At 62.5% G+C, this 19736-nt stretch overlaps 4 protein-coding genes across 5 annotated transcripts; 3 read left to right on the forward strand and 1 right to left on the reverse strand.

Moving 5' to 3' along the window:
* The first annotated feature begins 65 nt into the window (after positions 1 to 65).
* CHLRE_06g285200v5 (uncharacterized protein) lies at positions 66 to 3687 on the forward strand. Its single transcript, XM_001695300.2, has 7 exons — positions 66 to 461; positions 698 to 778; positions 1258 to 1378; positions 1755 to 1816; positions 2072 to 2123; positions 2298 to 2415; positions 2664 to 3687. The coding sequence occupies exons 1-7, from the start codon at positions 187 to 189 to the stop codon at positions 2786 to 2788; spliced, it is 834 nt and encodes a 277-aa protein (XP_001695352.1). The 5' UTR covers positions 66 to 186; the 3' UTR covers positions 2789 to 3687.
* Positions 3688 to 4005: 318 nt separating this feature from the next.
* On the forward strand, positions 4006 to 6592 carry CHLRE_06g285250v5 (uncharacterized protein). Its single transcript, XM_043063328.1, has 4 exons — positions 4006 to 4847; positions 5005 to 5065; positions 5309 to 5628; positions 5875 to 6592. Exons 1-4 carry the CDS (start codon positions 4773 to 4775, stop codon positions 6178 to 6180), a joined length of 762 nt encoding a protein of 253 aa, XP_042924034.1. The 5' UTR covers positions 4006 to 4772; the 3' UTR covers positions 6181 to 6592.
* A 1083-nt stretch (positions 6593 to 7675) lies between these two features.
* CHLRE_06g285300v5 (uncharacterized protein) lies at positions 7676 to 13007 on the forward strand. Its single transcript, XM_043063329.1, has 9 exons — positions 7676 to 8356; positions 8526 to 8961; positions 9263 to 9444; positions 9769 to 10676; positions 10894 to 11006; positions 11231 to 11352; positions 11623 to 11742; positions 11960 to 12088; positions 12235 to 13007. Exons 1-9 carry the CDS (start codon positions 7799 to 7801, stop codon positions 12649 to 12651), a joined length of 2985 nt encoding a protein of 994 aa, XP_042924035.1. The 5' UTR covers positions 7676 to 7798; the 3' UTR covers positions 12652 to 13007.
* A 22-nt stretch (positions 13008 to 13029) lies between these two features.
* Positions 13030 to 18665, reverse strand: CHLRE_06g285350v5 (uncharacterized protein). Of its 2 annotated transcripts, none has more exons than XM_043063331.1 (7): positions 18494 to 18665; positions 18168 to 18309; positions 17967 to 17980; positions 17746 to 17806; positions 17547 to 17607; positions 17375 to 17433; positions 13030 to 17220 (listed from the first exon to the last, which is right to left on the reverse strand). In XM_043063331.1, exons 2-7 carry the CDS (start codon positions 18257 to 18259, stop codon positions 14814 to 14816), a joined length of 2694 nt encoding a protein of 897 aa, XP_042924037.1. In that variant the 5' UTR covers positions 18260 to 18309; positions 18494 to 18665; the 3' UTR covers positions 13030 to 14813. The 2 variants fall into 2 exon arrangements, with proteins under 2 accessions (XP_042924037.1, XP_042924036.1); XM_043063330.1 differs by having other exon boundaries at positions 17967 to 18055.
* Positions 18666 to 19736: the final 1071 nt, after the last annotated feature.

The raw sequence follows: 19736 nt of genomic DNA on the forward strand, positions 1-19736 counted from the left end.
ATTGCACGGTTCATGCATGCAAGTGATTCAAGCACTGGCTAGGTTTGGCCATAAAATGGTATTTATAAGACGCAGGTGATCGACGCCGTCAACGTTCACTACAAGGACAAAGCAAGAGCAACACAGAGTGCACTTCTCACTGCACCCGCACCATTTCTAGTAATATATACGCACAAAGATGAGCTCATGATTAGACACCTGTCGGGGCTGCGTGGGCTGGGCTGCGCGCGGCGGACGAGTGCCCGCCAAACCGTGCACTTCCGCCCCTTCCCGCGCGCCCCCTGCACCACCAAGCTTATGAGCACCGAGTCGGAATCCGCAGCCCACGAGGCCGCCTCGCCCGCAGCCGATCCGCCGGCCTGGCTGCAGCGGATTAAGTCCAACTACTGCCGCGTGTGCGGGTCGCCGCTGAAACTGCTGAGGCCGGACGGGGAGCGCGAGTGGCGGCACGTGTGCGGCAGGTGGGCTGCACGGCTGTGCTGTGCTCGGATCGTGTGCCCTAGCCCCATGCGTGGGGCAGGGGGTGGGTTCGGGGGCGGGTGCAGGGGCGAGGCGGGTCTTGTCGCAGAGCTGCATGCACCAGGGTGGGACTAGCAAGTGCCGCTGGCAAGGCCTGGCTCGCCCCAGCTCCTCCCGCGACGCCCTCCACAACACTCCTCCTGGCAACCCCCCCCCACCTCCTGCCCACCCTGTGCAGCTGCGGCTATGTGGACTACCACAACCCCAAACTGGTGGTGGGGTGTATTGTGGAGCACGAGGGAAAGATCCTGCTGTGCCGGTGAGCCGCGCGCGCGAGAGCAGTTGGGGCCTTTTGGGCTCCTCCGTAAATGTGTTGAAAAGCACAAGGAAAAAACATTGCGAAAAGACAGTGTATGCGATGCAGCAAAGCGACGGATTACAGTCCGTAAATGTGTGTGGGTACCTCCCGTTGAAATGTGTATGGTGCCCTCCCCTTCAAACGGTGGGGAGCTGGCTTTCCATAGATCGAGTCAGCTGGGTTCGCTCAGTCACGTTCGTCAGAGGAGATGGCTCTCGGGGGCCTCAGGCCTAGTGGCACCTGTGGCAGTCCGCGACATTGTGCTCCCAACAGCCTTCACGCATTCACACAGGCCCCGCCCTGACTTCAGTTCCGACCCCCAGCCCCGCGCTCACCTCTGACATGGCGGCGCTGACGGCGCACCAACGAACACCCATGCTGACGGGCTGACTTTGCTGCGGCATGCCGTGCTGTGCTGTGCTGCGGTGTGTGGCTTGCAGGCGCGCCATTGAGCCATGCCGGGGGCTGTGGACGCTGCCGGCGGGTTTCATGGAGCTAAATGAGTCCACGGCGGCGGGCGCGGCGCGTGAGACGTGGGAGGAGGCCAACGCGGCAGTCAAGGTGCGGCCGCGGGTGGCGGCGGGCGGTGCGTAAGGGAGGTTGCCGCGAGAAAGGGTGCTGTGAGGGGGGCTGCTAAGGCGCTGCTGTAGGGGCGTGTGGGCGTGTTGGGACGCAGGGAGTTGCAGAGGCTTGGGGGCGGGCGCGGACATGGTAGCGGACAGGTGGTGCCGGAGAATCGGATTGACTGATGTGGTGGTCACGCGTGCATAGCCAAAGTGCCCCGGTCAGGCGTCGTGTAGCGCCGTGCAGCCTGCAGGCTTCAACATTACCATTTACCTACCGCGTCTGCCTGTTTCCGCCTTAGCGTCACCTCCGCTATTCCTACGTTTGTATATACATCGGTATAACAACCCCCACCCCGCTCCTGTTGCTCCAGGTGCTTGCTCCGTACGCGCACTGGGACATCCCCGTCATTGGCCAGGCCTACATCCTGTTCAGGTGTGCGTGTTTGTGCGCGTGCGCGCGTGTGTGTGTGTGTGTGTGTGTGTGTGTGTGTGTGTGTGTGTGTGTGTGTGTTAAGACGTTTCAACTACTTTCACTAAAAGGGCTTGCACACAGAAGCTTCGGGGCCAGTAGCCTCGCATGCACATAGAAAGCATCGAGCCTCGCCAGTGCCAAGCACCAGGACCAGGTCCCACGGACGGCGGCGGACCCTCTCATTCCCCTGCCGCGCCGCCTCTCCTCCGCCAACAGGGCCGCACTGGCGCCGCCCTACACCTTCTCCGCCGGCCCCGAGTCCCTAGAGGTGAGGGGCGCGGAATTACGCAGTGGGCACACTGCCTTGCACTGCGCCTTTGCTGGGTGCGGGCTGGGGTTTACAGGCTGGTTGACATGCAAAGCCGGCATGCTGCCTACTGTTTCTCCGGCTGTCCTGGTGGCTTGCCTGCTACTGGCCTTTTGTTGTGCGGTGTGTCCTCAGGTGGCGCTGTTCTCTCCGGAGTCCATTCCCTTCGACCAGCTGGCCTTCAGCAGTGTGTCCATCACCCTGCGACTGTACCTGGAAGACCTGAGGACAGGCACCTTCAGGGCGCACCACGGTGGGCACTGCGGGGCACCTGGGCTGGGCGGGAGGGGGCGGGACGGGCAAGAGGTGGGGGCAGCGTTGTCTGAAACCTGAATATGCCGCGGGTGTATGGGCCGTGGCCGTGGCGTTCAAGGGCTTTGCAGCCTTCGTGCAGGCCCAGTGAACCGCTGCTCAGGTGCTGGCGTGTACGTATGTCACCACGCCACCCACTCACAACTACTTGCACTCACAAAGGCCAGTCCCACGCGCCCTTCCCTGCAGGCGTGATTGACAAGCGGCCCGGGTCACAGCCCAACGACCCCGGCGCCTTCGCGCTGCGTGACCACATGGCCCTGGAGCTGGGAGGAGCCAGCGCCACTGCGGCCGGACCGGGCGTGCAGCAGTAGCAGCAGCGGCAGTAGCAGCAGTGGCAGCAGTGGCAGCAGTCACTAATTTGGGAGTACTGGCAGCGGTCGCGATTTTCTCGGCGATTCGGCAGGTGTGGCAGGGCCGCATGGCCACAACATGTACGTAAGCCGGCTGCAGCGGACGCCCGTGCACGCAATTGTGGGCCACATGGGGTGGAGAGCGGAGGCAGAGAGTGATGGTGGTGGGGAGGGGGCGGCGCCACGAGGCGGCGACTGTGCTGTGCTGCGGAATGTCGCCAGCCGCAGCGCCGTTGCTGCGGAGGTGTGTGGATGTCAAGGCGTACACCGATGGGTGCTGAGCTGGCGTGGTCGAGAGCGTGCGAGATGGATGCTGCCTCGGCATTCTTTCAGCCTGTGAGGCCGAGGGAGGTCAACAACGGCGGGGCATGTGTGGCGGGAGGTCCGTTGGGCGCTCCAATGGACTCAATGGTCCCTCAGGAGCATGTGTGCATTGGGGGATGGGCGCCGTGCAAATGCGGCGGTGCAGCAAGCACATTAGACTCAAGCCATCTGGGGGTGAACGTGCGTGTTTGGTGCTGGGATGGAAGACTCCCGCGTGTGGCATGGCATGTGCATGGCTGACCAGCGCTCTGACGACTGAAGCAGCCGGGGTTCAACGCACGGCGCAGTACTGGCGTGCGCGCGGTTGGTCGGCTTACTCGGCTAGTGCTGTCCATTGATTGTTTGGAGCGGCTTGGAACGAGCAAGGGCTGCAAGAGCACCATGTGCATGGTGCTGTATGTGTACGGTATGTGCGACACGCCCTTGTTACGCCCCGGCTACGGACCGACAGCAGGGCTAGGACTTGGAACAGCTGTCGAGGTGGCGGGCTCATTAAGCCACTGGGCTGTGTAGGACTGCGGGCCAACGACCAGGGGTCAAGGGGTGGGGAAGGGCCCGGCAGGGCGCCAGGGCACATCAACCGCACATCAACCAGCTAACAGCTCTACAGCCCGGAGCCCGCAAAGCGGCTGGGTCCCTGACTCCCTGCCATTTCTCAGTGGCCTCAGTGGCAGGGGTAAGAGTCACGCATTCAGGCATATGTGGTGATGAGGGGCAGGGGAATACCGGGGGAGGTCGGGGCGAGGAGGGACTGGGACTGGGAGGGCGAACTGGGCGAAGCGCGGCCGCGCGGCCTGCGCGCCTGACGCTCACCCGCGCTCACGGCCTGCCCCGTACAACTGACTCTTTTCAGATATGATAGTATTCGCCTGCTTTCCACACGTACACATGCGCATCAATTCCTGTACTGTTTGGCGCTTTTGTACACGTTTTGAACGCAGCCTCCGGCCATCCTGCCCCTGCCAACCGGGCCAGCCGCTCGATTTTGCCTATTGTATGGTGGCTGGGACTGCAATATCATAAATTCATGCCACCGCCGTGAGGACTGCGTTCTGGGCGATTGGGAAGGCCGCAAGCGGGGCATCGCGAGACCAAAACCCCAGTACGCATGCGAGGACCACGCTACACCTCGACGTGAACCCGCCAGCCTCCATAATTTCTAATGTGATATGTCAACGTTGTGCGCCTGGCCCCGAGGGCTCTAGATCTGGCTTCGGCCCCAACCGACGCGCATGCCTTTCCTGGGTCACTTTCCTCTCTCCACGCACTTTCAAGCGAGCGTGCAGGAATGTAATGCCAGAGCAAGTGCAAACGCATTTGCAGTTGGGTCAGGGGCTGGCGACGCGCTGCTGACGCGCAAGTGAATGGCCCAACAAGTCGCCTCGCGGTCGCTGTCGGCGCCAAACCCGCAGCTGCATCCACCAGATTCACTTGTTAGATCGACCTAGGTTGCGGGACCGGAGGCGGCTCGCTGTGCAAGCGCGGTGACCTCGTACGGCGGCATGGATCGCCATCTCGATTCGCGCGGCAGAATCGGGCCCCGCGCACATTTAAGCCGCGGGCGAGACTCATTTCGTTAACTTGCTCAGTCAGGTTCACTCAGTTACTCTCACCAGCAAAGATGGCCTTCGCTCTGGCGTCCCGCAAGGCTCTGCAGGTCACCTGCAAGGCGACCGGCAAGAAGACCGCTGCCAAGGTGAGCACAGTGGGGAGCGTTCGACACTACTTGATACTTGAGCTTGTTTGTTGCTTGCGCGACCCCGGTTTGCCGCGCCTTTTGCTTGCGCTTTTCGCTGAGTCGGTCATCAACTGACCCGGAAGCTTTCCTTGCCCCCTTTCGCATGTGTCCTTAGGCTGCCGCCCCCAAGAGCTCTGGCGTTGAGTTCTATGGCCCCAACCGCGCCAAGTGGCTGGGTAAGTTGTGGCGCTGGTCGGAAGGGCAAATAGATGCGTCCAGGGCGGACAAGGGCTTTGAGCAGTGCCTGCTACAGGGCAGATCTTCGGTCGCTTTCCAGAGCTGGCTGCGCCGTGATCTCGTAGCAAGCGAAAGGAAGGTCTGATGCACGTTCCGCGCGGCTGTAGGGCTCGAGCGCTTGTGCATCGTCAATATGGGTCCGCTTACCACTGCGCGTTGCCTTTGCTCCTGCTTCCTTGCAGGCCCCTACTCTGAGAACGCGACCCCCGCGTACCTGACTGGCGAGTTCCCCGGCGACTACGGCTGGGACACCGCCGGCCTGTCCGCTGACCCGGAGACCTTCAAGCGCTACCGCGAGCTGGAGCTGATCCACGCCCGCTGGGCTATGCTGGGCGCCCTGGGCTGCCTGACCCCCGAGCTGCTGGCCAAGAGCGGCACCAAGTTCGGCGAGGCTGTCTGGTTCAAGGCCGGCGCCCAGATCTTCTCTGAGGGCGGCCTGGACTACCTGGGCAACCCCTCTCTGGTGCACGCCCAGAACATCGTCGCCACCCTGGCCGTGCAGGTGAGCCTTGCTATGTCGTATTCGTTGAGCGGGTGGGCAGTGGGAATCCACGCTTGGGCGGTTGTCTCTGGTTCATGATAGAGCCTTGGTTTGATTGGAGCAGGGTAAATCATGCAAGCGGCGTCCAGTACTACGCGGCAGCTGTTCAGCGCACGGCAGTAGTGCTTCTCGTTTTCGTGCTTGCCCCGTGTCACCGTACCTGACCCCCTTCCCCTCCCCCTTCGCTCCGCCTCTGTCACCCCTCAGGTCATCCTGATGGGCCTGATCGAGGGCTACCGCGTCAACGGCGGCCCCGCTGGCGAGGGCCTGGACCCCCTGTACCCCGGCGAGTCGTTCGACCCCCTGGGCCTGGCTGACGACCCCGACACCTTCGCTGAGCTGAAGGTGAAGGAGATCAAGAACGGCCGCCTGGCCATGTTCTCCATGTTCGGCTTCTTCGTCCAGGCCATCGTGACCGGCAAGGGCCCCGTCCAGAACCTGGACGACCACCTGGCCAACCCCACCGTCAACAACGCCTTCGCCTTCGCCACCAAGTTCACCCCCTCGGCCTAATTTGTATGAGCGTATAAGCTCTGCAGCAGCGGCGTATATTGGCACTTTGATGTGCACGCGTAGATCCGTGCAAAGGATGCCCTTGTAGTCACATCACACTCGCATACGCAGTGGCCATGGCTGGTTTTTGGTTGATAGATATGGTGCTGGTAATGCGCAGGGGCCATCCGATGTCTGTCTGGTTTAGTGGTGATGACGTGGTTCGCGCGTGAGCATTCTTTATGTTAGGCATTGTGCGCTACGGTTAGCTGGCGGCAATAAGCTCTCGACACTCCAGACTTAGGCGGGCGGCACCCACTAGGGAAGAGCCCATTCCAAAGTCTTCGCTGGGGTGGAAGATGGCACGTGCAGCCACACGAGACGTTTTGAGCCCACCTCCGGGCTGCGACTCCACCTGTAAACACACTGGATTAATGATCAACCTTCGCGGCTGCTGGGAAGAAGGGGTTTGGGTAGGCCATCGATGGCGGCGGCATGCACCGGCAGCCCGGAAATGACATGTTGCAAAGCAGTGGAACGGTATCAATGGGATACGCGTAGCCGGAACTGTCATGACCATGCGCACGGGACTACGCCAACCTGCCCCTTACCGTTTTGCCACACCGCGGGAACCCATTGCACCGATGCTCACACAGCGTAAGCTAATCTGCCACCTAGTGGGCACAGAGCTACCTACCAAACCGTAACATGGGAGTGTTGAAGAGTAAGGGGCGGTGCAGAGCCTTTTCAGTCCGATGGCACGTGAACGCGGCTTGAACAGCCAAATACGGGAAGGGTGGGAACAGGGTCAGGTGTGGGATGTGGGGGTCGCGTTCTCAGGGTAGGGGCCTGCAGGCAGGAGGCTAAGGCAACGCGCAGTGGTAAGCGGACCCGTATCGAAGTTGCACAGGCGCTCGAGCCCTACTGTCTCGCGCAACGCGCACCAGGCCTCCCCTGGCCAAAACCGTCTCCACCTGCGTAGATGCGCGGCACCCAAACCCAAACATTTTTCTCCGCCTTCGGCGGATTGTGGGCAGACTTCTACAGTGAAGATGGAAGATACGAGCATTGGTGTCGAGACGCTCCCCAATGTGCTCACCTGGCAGCGGTCTTCTTGCCGGTCGCCTTTCAGGTGAACTGGCTTGCGGGATGCCGAGCGAAGGCCATCTTTTGCTGGTGAGCGTGACTGCGTGACCCTGACTGGTGGCGATTCACAGAAATTTGGGCACGCCAGTGCTTGAATTCGAGCGCGGCCCGGTTCAGGCAGCGGCACCCCTAATGCGGGGCACACAGGACCGTACAGGGCAGGCAACAATCAGGATGGCGAGTCAGTAGTGCAGGGGCGGCATGCGGTAGGTATGTCAAGCGACACGGTCATGGCAAGGACTCACCGGGGCGCCAGGCCACCAGGGAAGCGTCCAGTGCCGCCGTGCCGGGAGGGGAAATGGCCGCGCGGCATGTCCCTTCATCAAACATGCGCCGCCTTCGCCCTGGTAATACCATTATTGTATTTATCGTTCGACCTTCATTTGCGCGCAAAACATGTAGTCTCGAACCACGTCCGCAAGCAGAACAGCTTGCAACTCGTCCAGTGTGGAAGTTCGCTCTATATTTTTGACTGCCACAACAATTAAAAAGCATGGCAGAGGCGCGCTCATTTGATGACTTCATCGAGAAGGACCTCGGCTGGCGTGGCTTTGGTCCCGCACAATGGGTTTTACTGCTCATCGGCGGCCTCGCATATGTCACCATGGGCGCCGTGATGTTTCTCAACGTGTTTCAAGTTGGCACTCAGTCAGAATGGCTCTGTGTGGCGCCGGACGCCAGTGGCCTGTGCGGGGGGAGCCTCGACGCCGGCCGCGCACTCCTGTCCCGGTTGCCTACCGGGCAGCTCCTGCAGCCTCCCCCCACGGCGCCTACGTCGCCCCGGGCAGCTGCCCATGCCCCGTTCGGCCCCAGTACAGCTGCAGTTCCAAATCCCGAGCCTGCAGCGACAGCTGCAACCATCGGAACCGTGGCTGCGGCGGCTGTGAAGCGCCAGCTGCGGAGCAGCAGCGGGGCCGCGGCCGCCGCTCCGGATGCGGCCGCGCCAGGCGCCAGCATGTGTGGTCTGAGCCCCGGCACGCAGTACGTATGGGCACATCCCACGTTGACGCTGGCATCGGAGTATAATCTGGTGTGCGGCGACACATGGAAGGCGGGTGCGGGGCGTGTACGCACTGGCTGGCGGCCCAGCCCTTTACGTCAATAGCATGTCAGTCCTAGAAGGTGTCTAAGCCTTGCAAACTGCCGCCCCGTTGCCACGACGCTAACGCCCTCATCAACCTGCCCTTACCCACCCACGCCTCCCCTTCACCATCCCCCAGGTGTCGCTGCTAGAGACGTTGTTCTTTGGTGGCTTCATGGCCGGCAACGGGATTTTCGGCCGCATGGCGGACCGACACGGCCGCCGTGCCACCATGGCGGGATGCGCCGCCGCCACCGCCGCCCTCACAGCCCTGTCGGCGGCACCACACCTGGTTGCCACTGGCCCCGGCGTGCGCGCAGCCGAGGCGTGGGCTGCTGCGTCGGCGGCGGCAGCAGCTGCTGCTGCAGGGAATAGCAGTAGCTCGAGCGGTAGCGGCAGAAGCAGTGGCATTAGCTCAAGTGGCACCAGCAGCCAGGGCGACTTCGGCGGCGGCGGTGGCTTCTACCTGAACATGGTGCTTCGCTGCCTGAGCGGTGTGGTGTGTGCGGGGCAGGCACTGGGCGCGTACGTGCTGGCGACAGAGGTGGTTGGGCCGGCTTGGCGCGGCACCGCAGGTGCGGGGCACAATGGCGTGACACGCGTGTGTAGCATGCAAGCGGGATCCAGGCGCTGCCTGGCTGATGCCCACCTCACGCACCGTCCGCCCTACCTACCTAAGCCTGAGGGCCATGATAGACCGGTAGACACACGCGCACACACACACACACACACACACACACACACACACACACACACGCACACACGCACACACACGCACGCACACACACACACGCACGCACGCACGCACGCACGCACGCACGCACGCACGCACACACACACATGTATGCACGTACGCACGCGCATGTGTACATGCAGGCATGCTGACGCAGACGTTCTACATCCTGGGTGAGTTCCTGCTGGTGGGCCTGTCGCTTGCGCTGCCGGCCTGGCGCCACCTCACCCTGGCCACGGCGCTGGGGTGCGGCCTGGTGGCGGCGCTGGTGCCGCTGGTGCCGGAGTCGCCGCGCTGGCTGCTGCTGCACGGCCGACACCGCCAGGTGGGGGCTGCGTGCTCATGAGGCGCCGGTGGTGGGGGCTACTTGCTCATGCGGCCGCGGTGATAGGGGCTGCGAGCTCATCAGGCCGCCGTGGTGGGGAGTTAATCGTGTGCGAGCGACGGGAGGGGATGAATGGAGGGAGGTAGTCAAAACCATACCCACGCAAACTGATACCGATGGGGGGGGGGCCGGCGGAGATGGAGCGAGTTTTGTTGCGTGTGGGCGCAAGAGGGAACCAGCACGTGCAGGGCAGCATAAGGAGCCCAAGGAGCCAAGCGGCCACTGACGTGCGCACGTCGTGCGATTGCCTGCCTTGTCCCACAGGCGCACGCGGCGCTGATGTGGGTGGCCAGACTGAACCGCCGCTCGCGCTCGCAGCCGCTCCCCGCCTTCAGCTGCACGCCCGATGGCGACATCCGCCTGCACCACCGCGGCAGCGGACCCGCAGGGGCTGATGCCGCGGAGCAGGGCTGCGGCTACGGCCGGGCCTCGTTGACCGAAGGGCTCATGCGCGGCGGTGGCAGTCGCGAGGGCAGCGGCAGTCGCGAGGGCAGCGGCAGTCGCGAGGGCAGCGGCAAGAGCGAGGGCGGAAGCGCGCGAGCGAGCCAGTTGGCAGCCAGCGGCGGGGGCAGCCCGGCAGCTGGCGACGGCACGCACCGGGTCTCCGGGCCGTGTCTGTTCCAGCGGCCCTCCGAGCTGGGGCTAGCCAGTATGGGTGGCAGCCGGCACGGCGCGAGTGAGGGAGACCTGCGTGGGCAGGGGCAGCAAGAGGAGGAGGATGAGCAGCAAGAGGAGGAGGAGGACGGGTGTCATGGAGGGGAAAGGGCGCCGCTGTGTGGCACCAGCAGCAGCAGCGCTGCCCCGCCCGCAGCCGTGGCCGCTGCGCCGGGGGCAGCGGCGGCGGCAGTCGCCGGCGCCTGCGCTGTGAGCGGCAGCGCCTTGCGGGCGGCACAGCCGGCCGGGCAGGCGGCAGGTGGCTTCGGGCCGCCTGCTGCTCGGAGGAGCAAGGAAGCGTCACGGGGGCACGAGGCTGCGCTTTTGGCGCGATGCGAGCGGGCGCTTGGTGACGCTACTGCCGACCCGGTGACGGGGCTGGCTGCTGCCGGCGGCGATCGGGCCGACGCCGATGGGGCTGCTGGTGCTGCCGCGGCTGCCGCGACCGAAGCTGAATCCGGATCCCTGCGGCTAATCCTGGCGCACGGCGTCACACGTTCGCTGCTGCTGTCCGCCAGGTGCGCTGGACTCCGGTTGGCTCTTGTGTCGCTGTGTCGTGGGGTTGTAGCAGTGCAGCGGGCTGCGGATGGTGGGGAGATGCGTAGCTTGACATGAATCCAGCCGTCTCTTATCCCCGTCCCATACCTCCACAATGGGTTTCGCCGTTGTAGAACCCTCCGTTTTCCTAATCCTGTGCGTTCCTTCGCCGCCGGTCCTGTATCGGGCGTGTTGCAGCTTCGTCATGTTTGCGCTGTCGGTCGCCTACTACGGCGTCACTCTGGCGCTGGGCACACTCGCCGGCTCGCTGCACCTCAACTTCTTCCTAACAGCCGTCGCCGAGCTACCCGGTACGCTGCATACGGGCTTGGACGCACGCTGCCGAGCGGCTACTTCGCCGGCTCGTCTGACAGGTCCTGGTGTGCACCCTAGCTCTGACTGCGCTTCACGGTCGCATCTCACCCTACCTACCTACCTGTCCGAGTGCCCCGGCGGCTCCCGGCCCGATTAAACTGCCCACCTGAAACTGTCAAGGGTCCTGATTTAAGGATTGCCCTGCTTGGCTGCGCTACAGGTTACCTGGCCATAGCTGCCACAACGGACAAGCTGGGCCGGCGGGTTGTGATCGGGGGCGGCACCGCGCTGGCCGGAGTTGCCTGCCTGCTGTGTGCCTTCGCGTCAGGAGGGCCTATCCAGGTGCACCGTGTGCGTAACCCGTGTCGACGCCGGCTGTGCATTAGGGCTGTGGCAAGTGCTGGGCAGCTTGGGTGGGCCGCTCCTTCGCAACTAGTTCGGCGGGCTCCTACCTTGCTCGAGCCTGCTCAAGTTCCGGTCAAGGCAGGCACCAGCTCATACAAGCACCAACAAAGCAGGAGCGAGCCCGGAGCCCTTGGCATTCCCACGCTCCGCCGCTTTCGTGGCTAACCGTGTGACCGCTTCTGCCCCTTGCTCATGACGTGCCGGCAGGTGGCACTGGCTATGGCAGGCAAGCTGGGGTGCAGCGGCGCCTGGGCGGTGGGGCTCACATTCGCCTCCGAGCTCTTCCCCACCAGCTTGAGGTCCGTGGCGCTGTCGGTGGCGAGCCAGGTGAGGTCGGAGCCGGGGGGCGGGTCGCGGGTGCACTGGAGTCCCGGGTGAACTGGGCCCGAGTGCACTGGAGTCCCGGGTGCACTGGAGTCCCGGGTGCACTGGAGTCCCGGGTGCACTGGGTCCGCTGTAGCTGCACTCCCCAAAGTCGGTAGTTGGTTGCATTACGCGGGTCTCGCGCGCCCCGTGTTCGCCCTGCCCTGTGTGCGGGCTGCAGTCTGGAGACCTGGGCGGCCTGGTGACGCCAGTGCTGTTGCTGCTGGGGCCCAAGGGCAGCCGTCTGGAGCGACTGCCGTTCGCGGGCATGGGGCTGATGGCGCTGGCGGCGGTCGCGCTGGTCTGGCGGGTACGTGCGCGGCTAGGTCCAGCGGGGGCTGTGCTGGCAGACTTTGTGAATGCATGGCTGCGCGCGCAGGGCCCAGCGACAACACATGACGAAACCTCACAGCTTGATCTGCTCTTTCCCGATGCTGCACACCATTGTTGCTGCAGCTGCCCGAGACGCGCGGCATGCCACAGCTGGAGACGTTCGAGGAGCTGCTTGAGTGGCTCAGGCGGCGGGGCCCGGGTGTTAGCCTTGATGCGGAGCGTGCAGGCGACGCAGCGGCCGGGCATGCAGGTGGTTTGATGGAGCCAGCAGCTCTGGCAGGAGGTGGACGGGGCCGGTGTCTCAGCAGGTCCGCAAGCAAGGACCATAGCGGCAGCAGTAAGGGCCGGAGCAACGTTGGTGGTGGTCTTGGTGGTGGTGCAAAGAGTTGGGTCTGTGAAGAAGCAGCCTGGCTGAGGATGGAAGCGGGTGGCGCGATGGGTAGTGATGAAGGCCAGGCGGGCCCGAATACGGAACAAGCCCCGCTTTTGGAGCGGCGCCTGACCTCCAACGAGCTAGAGCTGCCTGCTGTGAGGCCCTAGTTGCACGTATAGCTGGCGCTGCGAGTCGAGACGAGGTTGGTCACTGTGGTGTTAGCCTGAGAGGCGGGCATGATGCTGGTTGCTGCCATGTCTCTACGGTGGATTCCGTGTGCACCTCAGCACCTAGGGACGTACCACAAGCCGCGGGGTGAGGCACATGAGAGGTGCGCCGATGCTGGCGACTACTCAAACCGCAAGTGACCTGTGACCCTCTCCAGTCTCCCGGCGTGTGGGACTGGGCTACATGTCTTATTGACTGACGAGTCCGTGGCAGCCCATGAGCAGGAAACGCCGTAAAAGGACTTGATGACGAGCTGGGGCTTTCCGTGTGTGGGACTTCTGCGCCGTCAGGCCTTTCTCCCACAGCCCCCCACGCCAGCGGACTGACACTGACACTCACTGTCCAGCCGACCGGGGCCATCCGAGGCATACACACAGTTGCAGGGCGGGTCGTCCTACTTCAGTTCACACTCGGAATGTGCTGTGAATCCCAAACCGATGGATCTCGGGGGCAGGGTGCTACCGTAAATTAGAGGTGCCGGACAACACGGCTGCCACCTTCGGTCCTTTGCGGCCATCGACCGACACATACCGTACGCCTACCCGTTTCCTTGACAAACGGCACGCAGCGCAACCGTTACGTAGGGCTGTAGGCTTGGGGCTTGAACAACCGTATCAGGGGTGTTGCTTCCCCACAATGGGTTATCCGTGGCTTTCACCACTACAGCGTACCCGCTCCCCACACACGAGGAACGTCCTGACCTATCTTGAAACCCTTTCTGCTACCGTCCGCCGCCATCCAAAGTTGATTCTACTACACACGCAAGGCCGTTTCACAGCGGCCAATCTGCCCGTAGCAGACGCACCCGACGTGTCCATATACGGGATCCGTCTCTACTATCATCCGTCCTCAGGTGAAAGAACACCCCCCATACAGCCCACCCTCGCCAGCGGACTGCCACTGCCCAGCCGACCTGGGGCATCCGAGGTTCCCTCGCACTCGCCGCGTTTCCACACGAAGCAAGAATGTGTTTGGTCTACGCCAAGCACAGGCGACAACCGGAACGGTGTAAGAGGGCTTGCGCTGAACAGACCGTTGGTCTAACAGCTCCTCACATCACTGAACTAGGTCGGCCGGCCCATCCATACGTGTTCCAAAGACACCTGACGGGTGTGCGTATGAGCACGCTGCGCACCACGCCACGCCATCCATGCTTCAATCACTGCCGTACTACCTAAACACTCAGCACTGAACTCCGTGCGCTCTGTTCCTACAGGCATTCACAGGGCGCTACGTGTTGCTACCTGCTCTATCCTGCTGCCCTGCAATAAATAACCATCACTCAAGCTTGCGCGTGTCCAGCCTCACTCTGCTCCTTTTGTCATGTACGCGGATACGGTACTGCCCTAACGTCTCTTACTGCTGAAATACTAACAAAATCTGGTCTCGCCCACTACTGCTACGAAGACAAGTTTGACACGATCTAGTTCATGATGCTCGACCAGCGCGGTTCGAACACACTGTATTCTCATGACATACACGGCAAAAGAAGACACCAAGACCCTGGTACAGCGCGTGGCCAGAGCACATACTCGCATATGATAAGCACCCAGCACCCGAAATTTCACAGAGCACGCGCATGGGGTGACGCTCAAGCGTGCACCCCATCGGCTGTTTGTGTAATGCAGGCATCAACGGTGCAACAGGTCGATCACACTTTAACCGCAACACGGTTCCATGCGTGGCACAAACCCCAACCAGCACACATAAGCGCGCTCGTACAGTCCTGGTCATGTTGATCATTGCGGTCACCATTTTTCATGACAAGACTGCATAGCATTGCACCATCACCAGTTCGGTAAATGCGGTACACAGGAATCTCTCATGCCGAATATGGCCAGCCCGAAAGCAGATGCAGCGCCAGCGCAGTGCAAGCGGGTATAACGTGGCAATCCTTCGGGCCACGGTGTCGGTTGCATTTTTCTCTCACAGTGCCGTACTCAGTCCGAAGCTAGCATGCTACGCTAGATGTTGCCATGGCTTGTACAGCAATCAGTCAAAACAAAAGAAGTTCACACACACATACACACACAGTCGCAATTCCTCATAGAAAGCCGCCCATGCGGCATAAGCATACATCCCTGCAGGCTGCCTCTTAGAGTCAAGAGCGCGCACTGCCCATCTGATGCTTCGTTTCCCACAGGCCGCCATTGAACGCTTCATTCAGCAGGTCGCCAAGGTCATCCGTTTCGAAAAGTCGCTGGCCACGCGCCACGGCTCCACCACACCCCTCCATGCGGCGCCCGCCGCTGGCTGCGGAGCGGGCCTGGACCAACGCAGCTATGGGGCGGGTCGGTGTGTTTCCGGGGGCTCGCCCACGCTTGAAGCTCGCCGGCGCGCCATTGCTGCCGCCGACAAGGAGGGCTGCGGGAGCCGCCCGGCCATCAGCTGCCGCCAGACTGCCCCCGAGCGCTCGTGCAGCCGCAGGCGCTGCGCCAGGCGCGCCGTTCGGACCCTCTGAGGTGTGCCCAGCTGCGACTGCGGCGGAGGCTTTCGCCCAACAGAAGACCGAGTTGTTGGTCAGGCCCGCACTCGGTGAAGTGGGTGACCAGCGGAGGTCGACGGCGCCAGCTGTGGGGGCTGCGGCCGGCGCCGCACTACCAGGTGGAGCCGGCCGGCTCGGCTGTGCCGTGCGCAGCGTGAGCGCACCGCGCGCGGGTGCCGCAGGCACGTCATCACTACCCCCGTCCAGTGGGCTGCCGGACGCACTGATGCGTCCATGGAGCGGGGCGCCTCTGGCAGCGGCGGCATCAGCAGTGCAGGCTGTAAACACGGCCGGGGCGAGTTGCGGCTCGCCGGTCCGTGGGTAGAAGCGTGGTGGGTAGGGCAAGCCAACAGCACTCGATGGGTAGCACCCGTAGGGGTCGTATGCATACCCACCAGCGGGCATGTAGGACCCGTACGCAGGCGGAGGGTACCAGGCTGCGCTGTAGACATGCCCTGGGAAAGCACCCGTGTGGATCGGGCATGGACACGGACCCAGCATGGCGCCAGTGCTGCCGGGCCCACTCGCAGCCGATGTACCACCCCAAGCGCCGCATGACATTGCCGTTGCATCGCCGCGGCTACACGCCACCGGTGCCTTGGGTGCCGGTGGCGGGTTGCGAGGCGCCGGCGGCGCGAATGCCGCAAGCTGTGGGAAGCTGAGGCCGAGTGGTGCGGAAGCAAAGCCGCCCATCGTCGGCCTGCTGTGATAGGGCGCCTGGCATGTGTGCTGTTCGCCAATGTCCGGGCGATGCTCTGCGTCACCGGCCCAAGACCAGGCGAGTGGTAGCCCTGGCCAGCCGTGACACGGCCCCGCCTGACTGTACATCACAGAGAGCGGCGGCAGGGGTGGCGCCGGTGGCAGCCGGGCGGCGTGCAGCCAGGAGGGGCCTTCTCCAAGCGGATGGCAGCAGCTGCTCCTGTCCGCACCCACTGGCGGCGCCTCCTTATCCCACTGGCGTGCTGCACCCGCGCACACGTCGCCGCTTTGCGGGCGTCCGCTGTGGCTACGGCACCGCGCGCAGCCGCGCGGCGCAACCTCATCCTGATGCGACTGCTGCTGGCTGTGCTGAGTTCCTGCACTCTGAGATGCCGCCTCCTCGCTGTTGCAGCTCTCGTCAAGCCCAGATGCGTTGCCAGCTCTTGGGGAGCACGGCGGCTCCTGCGCCTGTGCCTGTCTGTCTGTGACGGGGCGGCGGTGCTGCTCACCGGTTTGCGCTCCGCAGCGCTGACCACTCATTGCCGAGGCGATGCCGTCATCAGCTGCTAGGAACACCTGGGCAAGACAGCCCGCAGCTGAGCCGTTGTTACCGGGGCCACCGGCCGCAAGCGTGGTGCTGCCGAGTTGTGTCTCACGGCAGTCGTACGTCATGTTGGCCGCCGCAGCGCCATCGTGCAGCTGCAAGGGCGCGATGTCCAGAGCTGCGCCGCCATGCAGTCGCAATGAGCTGTACTGCTCCGCGTTCTCAGAGGCAGCGGCACTGTCACCGCCGCCGCCAGGGATGATGTCCGCCGCGTGCGCGTTGCTGGCCACGTTCAGGGTGCCACGCCGCTGGCCCACCTCGTAGTTCACCTGAATGGCTGGCGCAATGGTCGCCAGCGCGCTATTGCTGGTGTCATGGCCGCTGCCAGCGGCATCCGAGTCACCGCCTGGCTGGCGCGCTGCCAACGCTTGCTGTGCGCCCAAGAAGTAGTATGATGGCAGCAGGAGGTCCTTTCGCACCAGCTCTGATGGGTGTTGGTGGGTCTGCTGCCTGCTTGGGCGGCCCCGCGGCGACCGCCGCCGCGTCGCTGCTTTGGGTGGCGGCCGCGGCGGGCGCCCACCGCCAGCCCCCGCAGCGGAAGGTGCATGGCGTCGGGGCCGCTTGCGTTCCGGATCCGGGGACGTGACCTCATCGGTACCGCAGCCAGTGTGAACGTCGGCAGCTGTGCATGCTGAGCGCGTGTGATCCTCGGAGGCACTGACATCGGATGACTCCGAGCCAGTTGAGGATCGCGTCCGAGACCTTCGTAGCCGGTACTCCCTATTTGGGGGTTCGGAATCAACGCACGGTGAAGCTGTTACAAAGAGTAGATCTTTTTCGCCTACCCACCCGCCGTAATTGAAGCTGTCATCAAGGCTAGCGGCTACCGACTGCCTTCGTCACCATCGCTATAAGCTGTCCCGTTTATGCTTACCTAAAGTAGGCCCGCACCTCCTCCTTTGTGCGCATGCCCTTGCAGTGCTGGCACACCTCCTGCGCAGTGTGCATGCGGCTAGGTTGACAATTAGCGGATCCAGGACAGTCATACGGCAAAAGGGGGGTTTGCTCGAGGTCCCCACGGCGCCTTTCCATGCATATGTACACACCTTGATAGACGGGCGCTCGTCATGCGCCCATGCCGCCTGGGCCTCCGTAGAAGAGTAGAAGCTGCACAGTCAAGGGCAGTGCGGCCGGAACATCGATCAGAACTGATACGAGGCAAGGGAAACCCGAATGTTATGCTATGCCAGACAGCACATCAGCAAGAAAGCGGTCTATGAGTATGGGATGCGGCATGCAACCTACCATTCGATGTCGTGCTTCAGGGGCCTTACGCCCGTCGCCTCCTTGAAGCCGCGCCACCATTCTGCATGAGCAGCGACGCCAAGTCCTGAGTGTTGGCACATCAGTCCAAGCGTAGTACAGTCGAACACACAGCGCCCTGGCAGAATACGTGCGGTTTCCGTGCATGCACGCTCCTGGACAGCACATAACTAACACAAGTCACAACACCCAAATGCGCTTACCGTTGAAGTTGTTCCTAACAGTCGTCAAAGGGCACGGCGGATGGCACGAGGATACGAGCGGCACAAGGACGGTGGGTGGGCTGAAGCGGCTGGTAGAAGGAGGACGGTGCCACGCAGACGGCTGTAATTATAGCTCAACACAACCCTTGCCTTGAACAAGATCCATGCTGCATTAGTACCAGCAACGACCTGGCGACTCACCAGTAGCCGGTCGGGCGCCGCGGCAGGCCATCAAGCCGTGCGGGCTGTGACTTCGTGGACTGTGACTGAGCCAGCTGCTCGGCTGCCTCCATGGCGCTTGACTTGCCCAATTTTGCAATGTTCCGGTTCAGCCTGGTCAAACCTGTGGAGCCGAAAGCCAAAGGCAGGGTCGCATGCCAACTCAGAGACCTGATTTACGACAGCGTTAAGCAGGATCAATCGTTATCCAATTTTCCCACATCCCATGTTTGCCATCCGGGGCCAAACAGCGTGGAGTGTCTCCCTCTGGCACCAGGCCGAGGCGCTGTCCTGGACAGCTGGCTCACCTTGCCTTCGCGCAAGGCTTCCGGCCTAGCTTAACAGCGACCCAGTCAGTGCTTTAAAGCGTGACAGCATCGCTAGGCTCTATTTCCAGTCTGTGTCACAACTTCCTCGTGAATGTCAGATTTAATCAAGAACAGGTGTTTCCGAGTAGAAGACGTTAGGTATGGTCATAAGTCATGAGTCAAAATCGTGAGCTTGGAATACTGGCTATGATAGCAAAGGCACAAACGCGCCTGGGGCACGTGGCCGGCCGTCGGCGGCCCCGTAATCCCAATCAGCGCGCAGGAAGCCAGTAACATTCTCCACATATCCAGGAGCACATAACATTTGTATTGCATATAGGTGCATGTGAGGATGTAAGTACGTGACCAGGAGCTTGCTTTGTGGGAGTTTGCAAGGGTTTCCAAAGTGCAACCCCCCCCCCCCCTTGCTGGCTCCCAAGCCATGGGCTTCCGTTTCCCTAGATTTCCTTAACACCCAGCCTCTCGCTCCTGGCCTGTACCGCACTTGCCTCTTCATAGCGTCGTTCGAAGCACTACATATTTGTCGCAATGCGTACTGTGTGCCTGCGTAGCATCTGCCGCCCACCCTGCACGCTCCCCCGGGTTCCTCCGCACGCCTGCCCACTGCCCCAGCCCCATGCAACGAGGCCCATGCAACGAGCACATTGTTCAGCACCTTCCAGCACATTTCGTTCAGCAGATTTTGTTCAGTACACGTTGTTCAGGGGGGGTGTAAGAATGCCGCAGACATACCCCACCCTTCAAATTGAAAGAGCTTGACGAGAGCGTTCAGAATCCGCTTTCAGAATTTTGATCAGGGTAGTAATTGCGGAGATATTGGCCCCCAAAGTTCAGGGTCGGTCGTCAGTCCCCGGGGTCCCCAAGGTTTCGTCACGGTGTGCCGGAAACTTTCGTCTGGGCCTCATAAGACAGCCGGGCAAGCCCAGACCGTTGCCCAAAGCATGTAATGGATGCTTTTAACGGCTGGGAAACGTCAGGAGCCTTCCAGAAGACGAAGGGGCTACCGCCCGTCAACACATGTTGGGTTGGGATGTTGGGGTGCGACATGTCTCGCCTGACCAGAACGTGCCACAAGTCGCGGACCGGTGCTTGCACGCCGGAGGAAAGCGCATGTGTATGTCCCATCCCATGCGTAGGTAAGTCTCGCAAGCGTGCTTTACACGGGTGCAACTGAACGGCCGCAAATGTTCACAACATGTTGACAACATGGCTGTGGTCAAGA

The sequence above is a fragment of the Chlamydomonas reinhardtii genome, chromosome 6 (assembly GCF_000002595.2).
Source record: "Chlamydomonas reinhardtii strain CC-503 cw92 mt+ chromosome 6, whole genome shotgun sequence".
Taxonomy (NCBI): Eukaryota; Viridiplantae; Chlorophyta; class Chlorophyceae; order Chlamydomonadales; family Chlamydomonadaceae; genus Chlamydomonas; species Chlamydomonas reinhardtii.

Excerpts from the sequence above, each read along its gene's own strand:
- CHLRE_06g285250v5 (XM_043063328.1), top strand. The coding sequence starts at position 4,773 with ATGGCCTTCGCTCTGGCGTCCCGCAAGGCTCTGCAGGTCACCTGCAAG. Across the intron at positions 5,066-5,308 it reads CAACCGCGCCAAGTGGCTGG|GCCCCTACTCTGAGAACGCG; the intron begins GTAAGTTGTGGC and ends GCTTCCTTGCAG. Across the intron at positions 5,629-5,874 it reads TCGCCACCCTGGCCGTGCAG|GTCATCCTGATGGGCCTGAT; the intron begins GTGAGCCTTGCT and ends GTCACCCCTCAG.
- CHLRE_06g285300v5 (XM_043063329.1), top strand. The coding sequence starts at position 7,799 with ATGGCAGAGGCGCGCTCATTTGATGACTTCATCGAGAAGGACCTCGGC. Across the intron at positions 8,962-9,262 it reads GGCTTGGCGCGGCACCGCAG|GCATGCTGACGCAGACGTTC; the intron begins GTGCGGGGCACA and ends GTGTACATGCAG. Across the intron at positions 11,743-11,959 it reads CGCTGTCGGTGGCGAGCCAG|TCTGGAGACCTGGGCGGCCT; the intron begins GTGAGGTCGGAG and ends TGCGGGCTGCAG.
- CHLRE_06g285200v5 (XM_001695300.2), top strand. The coding sequence starts at position 187 with ATGATTAGACACCTGTCGGGGCTGCGTGGGCTGGGCTGCGCGCGGCGG. Across the intron at positions 462-697 it reads TGGCGGCACGTGTGCGGCAG|CTGCGGCTATGTGGACTACC; the intron begins GTGGGCTGCACG and ends CACCCTGTGCAG. Across the intron at positions 1,817-2,071 it reads CAGGCCTACATCCTGTTCAG|GGCCGCACTGGCGCCGCCCT; the intron begins GTGTGCGTGTTT and ends CTCCGCCAACAG.
- CHLRE_06g285350v5 (XM_043063330.1), bottom strand. The coding sequence starts at position 18,259 with ATGGAGGCAGCCGAGCAGCTGGCTCAGTCACAGTCCACGAAGTCACAG. Across the intron at positions 18,056-18,167 it reads CGGCGCCCGACCGGCTACTG|CCGCTTCAGCCCACCCACCG; the intron begins GTGAGTCGCCAG and ends TCCTTCTACCAG. Across the intron at positions 17,807-17,966 it reads TGTTAGGAACAACTTCAACG|AATGGTGGCGCGGCTTCAAG; the intron begins GTAAGCGCATTT and ends CTGCTCATGCAG.